Source organism: Arachis hypogaea, chromosome 13, assembly GCF_003086295.3.
Source record: "Arachis hypogaea cultivar Tifrunner chromosome 13, arahy.Tifrunner.gnm2.J5K5, whole genome shotgun sequence".
Lineage (NCBI taxonomy): Eukaryota > Viridiplantae > Streptophyta > Magnoliopsida > Fabales > Fabaceae > Arachis > Arachis hypogaea.
This window is the reverse complement of record NC_092048.1, coordinates 36806781-36815265: the sequence shown is the minus strand read 5'-3', so window position 1 is coordinate 36815265 and position 8485 is coordinate 36806781. Positions and strand designations below refer to the sequence as shown.

Genomic DNA, 8485 nt, shown 5'->3' with positions numbered 1-8485 from the left:
AATCTTATATTATTAGATAAAATTTTACACTATTAAAAATATTAATAATAATTAATTAATAGTTATAAATTACAAAATTTGCTAGCCTCCTAACACTCTTCATTATATAAATATGTTATATTCAAATATTTTTAATAATAAGTATGCATTTTAAATATTGAGAGTTTTAAAATTATAATTAATAAAATAGATTTTTTTTTTTACTATCATTGACTAATAAATTTTAAAAAAAATTAATTTACATCAATTCAATACGACAAAACTTTAAAGATAATGATATAAAATTACAAAAATTTTAAAGTTCTACCTATAATATTCATTATTTATTAGGAAATGGGATAAGAGCCAGAAATTTTCTATATATAAAGGTTAAATGGATGAGACTTGTGATACATTGCATGAATGAATATACTAATAGGAGAGACCGTCTTGATAGCAGTAGATTTAGTTTATGTAATTCTAGTATATTTTTAATTAAGTTTTTATTAATTATTTTGTTGAAAAATATGAAATATTTTTAAAATTCTTAAGGCACAGATACAAATTTTTAAATTATAAGAATTTAATTAAAATTTAATAAAATTGTAAAGATTAATAGAATAATTAAACTTACCAACAATAATAAATGAAAATTTTGTAACAGATTATCTCTCAATATTGAAATCTATGTACAATGGAATTGTATACATAGATACCTATCAGCTATATATATATATGCAGCTTACAATGAATCTGAAAAAAATGAAAGCATTTATACGGTTATAAGTTCATCTTTGCCTTCCTGTACCATTATTTTGAGCATTCTCTTTTAATTTACTCTCCATGCCTGCAATTACCAGAGATTAAGTTCTTGTAAATACAGAGCTCTCGATTACAGTTTCAGTTATATTGGATTTGGAAGACAGTACAATACTACTGGCCATGGTTATGCAGGCAAAAATAAATATAATTAGGGTCCTGTTATTGTTAATATATGTTCTAAAAATATATTTTAAGAATATCATAAAAAAATATATTTTACTAAATTACTGAAAGATATCCTTTTTGAGTTAATATCCAAATCTGTCTATCAAAGATAAATCGTTTCTCAAGTTGGTTTTCGAACAATTTTATTAGTCATATTAATATCTAAAAAATACAATTGTAAGTTAAATCAATCCTTTTGCATAATCACAGGTCACGTTAGGTGCCACGTGACATGATGATATGATAAGTTAATTCCACATGTCACAAAATGTAACAATTAACATGACACGTTATTATCTAATTGACTGAATGATCGATTTGACTTATAGTTGTATCTTTTAGGGACTAATGTGATTAGCAAAATTTTTCAAGGATGATCAATTTAGAGAGCAAATTATCTTTAAGGACGAATTAGAAAATTAACATATTCTTTTTATATTTATATTTTCAAATGTATTGAATATATAAAGGGTTCTATCTTCTATATTAGAAAGGATTTTATATTCTACTGGTGAAATTTAAACTCTAGCAGCTTGATGAGAGGACTACAAATCCTCTATCTTTGCCAATCCTCAGCTGCAAAGATAGCTAAATTCTAATTATTCCAACTTTGGACGATAAAAAAGCTGGACCAGATCAGTAAAAAGTCCTCTATCGTTTTTATTGGTTCTGGACATTTTGGATAGGGTCTAACAAGCCCTACTTCAAAGTGAGAAATGGGTAAATATATAATCAATTTAACATTTGTAATTCCAAAAAAAAAAAAAAGATTAACATTAATGCAAGAGGCTTCTTTATTGAAGAAAAACTTACCTGAATTTGGCCATCAGAAGTTCCAATTACCAAAATTTCTTCATTCCTGTCTAGAGACATGCAAAGAACCCTACTGTTTGTGGCCGTTTGTAATGTGTCAAGTTTGTTGTGTTTCGTCTTATCCCAGATTTCCACAGCTACCCCCTTGCCCCCCAAGTAAATTAATTCTGAGCTCACAGCCATTGCCCGCACTTCCAATCCGGTTTGCAGAGATCCCACCAATCTATAACTAGAATTGTCCCACATCTAGACATAGGGAATTTATATAAATCAATTATTACTTGTTTTTAGCCTCATATGTCTCAGTCATATGCTTGTGAGTTACCTACTTACCTTTATAACAGATCCATCTAAGGAAGAGCCAGCTGCATATATAAGTTCACCATGAAGTTGCAGTGCATGAATAGGATAGGCTTTGCCAAGTAGTTTTTTAGAACCACTTTGAATAGTACTGACGTTTCCGGTGTCCAGATTTATCTCCTGAACACTGCTATCGTGGCAGCCGCAGTATAATCGCCCATGAACATGAGCCAAGCACTTAACGTATTTATTAGAATTTAACAATTTTGATTCTCCATTCCATGATTGAACCTGAAGAAAGAGCAAAAGAATTTCACTACGTAACGATCTTGCTTCTTTTAATTAAAAATTTATTAAGGGTGAAGAAGAAACAGAATCTGTTCCAAGAATTAAAAGAAAATTCAGGTGGGGAGAGAATAAAAGAAATGGAACAATATGCAACTCAGAGCAATATTTCAGTAGAATAAGGATCCAGCTCCATGATAATGATAATTTACTTTCTGGACCTACTAGGTGTTGACTAATTAGATTCAAGTTGGGTCAACATAGTGTATGGATAAAGGAAATCAGTACTATGTTTAAATCCTAATCCTCTTCCCACAATTTAAAGAAGATTTTTTACTGATAATTTCATCGAGTACCTTGACACCAGCGCCCTGTGCAGTGAAACAAGATATGCTGTCAGTTACAATTAAATTATGAATCTGCTCCTTCATATCATGAACTTGTACACAATGAATTGCTGCCTTTCCAATAGACCAAACCTGTACTTAAAAGAAACAAAACCTTTGTTAGCAAACTACCTGACCAAATAAATATTGGAATTATAGTAACTGCAGAAATTTTACCTTTGCAGTTCGATCAAGTGAACCGCTGTATAGTCTGTCACCAGATTCTGAAATCACCAAACTTGTTACAGGCTTAAGATGTTCTTGGATCTCTTGCAAGAGATGGAATGAAGTATCCTTTACCATCCAAACCTTCATAGATTACAAAACAATATCCACTAAGCTCATATGATGGTACAGTTATCAGATGCAGTCAAGACCTCAAACACTCTCTACCCAAATTTTCAAAAAATGGTAGAAAACATGCCAAAGAAATCCACTCCTTTTATGACATATGTCTATAATATTTATTTGCATGTATTTTGGAACTGCCTGATCCCAGTTCCCCCTCTAAGGGAATTGCGCAATTTGACAGTACTAACTATAATTACCTTAATAGTTCCATCAGAGTGGCCCGAAAATAATTTATTCTTGAAACAAATGAGAGATGGCACTTCCCCATTCTCACTGCAATCTACTCGAATCAGCTCTTTATGTATCCATATGTCCTGTTCAATCAAGAATTTTAGGTCTATCATCCGCGGTGCCTATACTAGAGAATGGTTTGAGAATGCAACTAACTTACACTTTTAGATTCATTCTCTTCAACCAGAACTTTAAGAATTTCAGATGTCAATGGAGAGATTCTCTTAAGCTCTCTCAAACCTTTTAAGATATCCTTAGTGTAGGAAGTTAGATCGTGAAAGCCATCTGAAATACACATTAATGAGATCGTTCACCATATGTAACAATGAGTCAATGACATCAAGATATGGGAACTAATAAACCAACTGAAGGCTCATAAATTTAATGTGGACAAGCTCTAATTCCATTCAGGTTTACTCAAGGCAAAAGCTGGAAACTGTGTTATTCCTTCTTGGGCAAACATTGGATTGTCATCATCAAGTCTCATATTCATGCATTCCATTATTGATGTTAGAATTGGTGATAATAACTCAAGAAGAAATATCAAATGTTGTTCTCAGGTGTATATTATGAATGTTGAATGGACAATTAGGATTGTCTATTTATAGGCTAATAATACAAACTAATCATAAGGACAAAATCAACCTAACTTCAATATGAGATATACCTAGATATTATATTATCCTAAATATATTCTAATAATGGAAATGATGGTTGCTATAAATATAAATGGCAGTGGTTTGTGAAACTAACCAGGGAAATGGAGAAAACTATTTAGAGCAAGCATAGAAAGGACTCTATCATGAATGTCCTTAGCAGAATTTAGTTTTGTTATGAACTGTTTCAGCAAGCAGACACGCGCTGCTCCTTGTACCCCTGTGTCCGGTAGAATGGTCAACATGTATACTAGCCACGTAGCTGATATAAAGCATGCTGACCGTAGTTCTGGATTTCGGCTATTTATGCCATCTGCTAAAGCCTCGAAAAGTATACCAAACTCGTGGCTGACTAGAACAGATGCAATTTTTCTTTCCCAATCATCCGCTGCTTTCTCTTCTTCCTGTTTTTTTCCCAATTAATTAAGATAAAAGAAAAGATTCTATGGCAATCAGAAAGAATGTTTGGCAGGCCGAAAGCAGAAACCCAAAATATTTCAAATAACATTACAGGAGTTATTTCAGTTTCTGGGTAGAAGCTGTTGATCTGGAGCACCTGTTCAAGATATCCAGGACTTCTGTCAACACCTGCACGTTTAAGAAGGACTTCTCTGGTAAGAGACTTTCCAGAGAAGTCGAACCTCCCTTGAAGTGACATGATTGTATGAGCAGCTGCTAATTGAGCAGCAGGGAAATCTGTGTTTCTCAGGCATGAAATGAGAGTATCAATTGCCTCTTCACGGTATATGCTCATCTTTCTTGGCTCTACCTACAAATTGCGTGATGAATGATAACTCTATTACCAAAAGAACAATATTTTAGCATTCATGATTCATACCAGAAGATCAAGTTGAAGTAAAAGGCCGGCCATGACAGGACATTGGTCTTGAAGGCCTGTCTGCAGACAAATGAGCAGTGTATGCATTGTACTAAAAGGTCCTTCTTCCTTTATAAAGCGGAGGATTTGTTCATTCAATGTCCTCCTGGTGAGAACCAAATAGCAAGTGGTTAGACATCAACCAACAAGTAGGTTGGTTTGATTATTGTAAATATAAATATATAGGAGATATACCTATTTAACTTTATTAATTCAGAGAAAAATTGGACAATCTTTAAACACTCTACATCAGTTGCACCAGTGAAACTTTCCAAAATAGGAGACAAGTCTGCCTTTTCAGCAATGGTGTTCCGGCAAGTCCCATCCTCTTGCATGCATCTTAATAAGATCTCCACTGCAGCAATCCTCTCCTCTGCCCACTCAGCTTCTAAACTGGCGACAATATTTCCGATTGCTTTTTCAGAGAACACACACTTGGCAGCTGACGACGCAATTCTTTCTTCACTACTTCCAATAACCTGTGCGAATAAAAGCAAGGCAGCTGTTTTGGGCTTCAAACATATTGGAACCAAGTTTTCCTCTTCTTTATTGAATGCTGCTAGGAGAGATTCCGGTGTGGCCATCTCAGCAAGACTTGTAGTGGAAGGTTTTAGCAGATACAGCAGCACAACAGCTTCTGTCAACCCTTTCTTGAAAAGTGCCATGATACATTCTACGTCAGTGTCCACACGCGTAAGCGTCTGAATAACAGAGTGGTCTCTAGAACCGGTTTCGGCCAGAAGGAACACTGCCGCTCGTAGCACCCGGGGCTGAACAGAATTGAAAAGGATCTCCATAAACCCATTAATTATTGGAGGTTTTGATAGCATGCTATGGATATCCACTCCTAAATTCACTTCTCTCCAAAGCTTTTCAATATGAAGCACAGCCATTTCAGATTCCTCAAGAATATCTGACATATAGAGATTATTGATTGCATAGCGCAACTCACTAATGATCCCATCCACCGTGGCTTGTTTTACGACATCTTTAGGCAGAGTTGAAACCTTTATTGTCTTCGTTACAGCCTTGCTTTCTTCATATGGACTCTCACATGACGGTGGAACTGAATTAGGGTTGTGTTCTTTCCAGCTTGCAATTAGTCGTTTGAGCACATAGTTTGTCTTAGGTAACTGCGTGTTTTGCAGCTTCTGGCGAGTGATTGGACAAGTTGAGTTGCCAGTTTTGAACCATTCCTCGATAGCTTTACGTTCATATGTTTGTCCTGTCTCAAGAGTCACAGGATCATCAAATATGTTACTAGTTATCGGACAGACAAAGTCCTTAGGAGGCGTATTTTTTGCAGTTCCAGGCGGCGGATTATCATACTCTGCCATATGATACTCTGGGGAGCTAGAAGCAGGGAAAATCCAAGTTTAAGAAAATGCAGCAGACAACAAAGCAATGATGAATGGTTTTTACATTTTAAAGATAACATACCCTCTGAATTCTTTCAAGTTAGGTTGCATTTGTTCATGGGACTGGCTTTGTCGAGGCTCCAACAATGCCACATTTTTGTCGTCATCCTACAGGACAAAACCTTTTCACTAAACACATAGATAAATAAAACGACAAAGCATAGAAAATTCAGTCATTCTCCCCCCCCCCCCCTCTCTCTCTCTCTCTCTCGATAGCATCAATTACCTCACTCTCTGCTTCGGAATCTGAAGAAGAAGAAGACAGATTCCCATCCAAAGAAGGTCTATTTTCACTTGTTGATTTCATATAGACTGGTGCTGAATCTTTTGAAGATTTTTGGCGTTTGAGGATTCTGGGAGAGACTCTTTGAGGATAATAATTTATATGTGAAGATTTGCTGCTGGAGGTGCTGCTCAAGAATTCAATAGATGTCTCCCTTTCGGACCATATTGGCTGCAGGGGGAAAAAATTTACAATTGTTCATGACTTCGATCTTAATTACACACAGATCAAGAAAATAAATAATAATAAAAAATTGACCCAATCGTTAATGATATATCTAGTTCTTTTCTGGAAGAAAATAAAGGAAGATTTCAGGTCAACGTGTTAATGAGCACGAGGAAATTTTTGGGTAGAAACAACACAATTTGGAAAATGAGCGTCCGAGCAAACATGCAAAATCTTTTTCACCAAAACTGAAGTTCAGAAAGGAAGCGCGAAAATATGAACTGTTTTAGGTACAGAAAAAAAAATTAAGCAAGCGAAGCACTGAGTATACGGTAAATACAACATTACATTATACCGTCCATTCTCCAACACAGACATTTGGGATTCTTGAATCTCCTCTTTGTTCTTCCCTCCGTCAACATCTTCTGTGCTCTTCAGAGTCAACAGCGGTGGACTAATCGACGCTTCACTGCTTTTACTGGTCAAAACCTCCTTGAAATACACAGCAACAACCCTGCAATTTTGGTCGATAGCCTCCTGGTACTCTCTCTCCAACTCCCTCAGCTTCGAAGCCTGATTCTCACTCATCCTCGACAACAATTTGGTGCACGGCAGCACCACTGACTCCTCCGTAATTGAATAATCACTCGCATCACTGCTCGATTCGGACAAAATCCGCGTTCTGTGCTCATCGAACCACCGGAAAACAGGGAGCAGGTGGAGGGAGAAGAGGTGATCGTAGAGAACCGGAGCGATTTCGGATCTGGCCAGGGATGGATTGGAGTGGAAGATTTGGAGGAGGAGTACGGCGGAATCCACGTGGCGGTTCGAGAGGAATAGGAGAAGAGAGAGGAGGAAGGAGGAGAGGGGGAGTTCGGGGAGAGGGAGGAGGAGCTTCTCGGCGAGGGTGAGGGAAGAGGTTCGGATGGAGGTGCTGGAGGAGGAGATGGCGTTTTCAATGGTGTCGGAGGCGAGGCTGAGCTGTCTGAGGGTGGTTTGGCTGCAGAGTGGTGTAGTCTCGCGGCGGAGGGTCGCGGCGAGATGTCGCCGGAGCTCCGATTGAGAGAGGACGCCGGAAATGAAGTCGGAGGTGTGGCGGAGAATATGAGACGAGGAAGTGGTGGTGGTTGTGGTAGTCATGGCGGTGGACAATGGTTTTCGAGAGCGACTAAGTGAGAAGCGGTCAGTTAGTTGGGTTTATGAAGTTAACGGAAAAAACAGCAACCGGTTCTATTTGCGGCGGCGAAAAAGTCTTGGACGGCATTTCGGGGAATGACCAAATTTCTCTTGTTTATAAAAGAGCATTTCGATTTGGAATTATCAGATTTTAATATATTATTATTGCACACTTTATTAATACAAAACCCTTATTAAATCAGAGTAGAAAAAATCTTAGTGACATCGACAGTGCAAAAATTGCAAAGAATTGCTTCATGATTCATTAGTATGTAATTGATTCCTGTTTACGTGGTTAAATAATTGTTATACGAAGATAATAATTACAATTTTTTAAATAATTAATATATTTTACTAAATTATTTAATAATACGTTTATATTTTAACCACCAGTCCACCATCATATAAAAAATTATTCTAAATAAGTAAATAAATATCTATCTATTAAATAACAATTTTTATTGTTATAAAGAGGGATGAAAGATATATGTTTATATAGAAAAAGTATACGGAAATAAGAGGATCAGCCAAAAAGTAAACAACTTAACTAATTTATAATTATATTTAATTAATTTTAT

At 36.1% G+C, this 8485-nt stretch overlaps 1 protein-coding gene across 2 annotated transcripts; it reads right to left on the bottom strand.

Moving 5' to 3' along the window:
* Positions 1 to 591: 591 nt before the first annotated feature.
* Positions 592 to 8071, bottom strand: LOC112738096 (putative E3 ubiquitin-protein ligase LIN-1). 2 transcript variants are annotated; one of them, XM_025788387.3, is made up of 14 exons: positions 7080 to 8071; positions 6510 to 6737; positions 6306 to 6391; positions 5061 to 6218; positions 4827 to 4971; positions 4500 to 4757; positions 4086 to 4392; positions 3493 to 3617; positions 3299 to 3415; positions 2928 to 3059; positions 2721 to 2843; positions 2113 to 2370; positions 1780 to 2025; positions 592 to 826 (listed from the first exon to the last, which is right to left on the bottom strand). In XM_025788387.3, the coding sequence occupies exons 1-14, from the start codon at positions 7869 to 7871 to the stop codon at positions 809 to 811; spliced, it is 3993 nt and encodes a 1330-aa protein (XP_025644172.1). In that variant the 5' UTR covers positions 7872 to 8071; the 3' UTR covers positions 592 to 808. The 2 variants fall into 2 exon arrangements, with proteins under 2 accessions (XP_025644172.1, XP_029147400.1); XM_029291567.2 differs by having other exon boundaries at positions 4545 to 4757; positions 7080 to 8034.
* Between the last annotated feature and the right edge of the window lie 414 nt (positions 8072 to 8485).

Excerpts from the sequence above, each read along its gene's own strand:
- LOC112738096 (XM_025788387.3), bottom strand. The coding sequence starts at position 7,871 with ATGACTACCACAACCACCACCACTTCCTCGTCTCATATTCTCCGCCAC. Across the intron at positions 6,738-7,079 it reads TGGAGAATGGACGGTATAAT|CCAATATGGTCCGAAAGGGA; the intron begins GTAATGTTGTAT and ends TTCCCCCTGCAG. Across the intron at positions 3,618-4,085 it reads TAGTTTTCTCCATTTCCCTG|ATGGCTTTCACGATCTAACT; the intron begins GTTAGTTTCACA and ends TGTGTATTTCAG.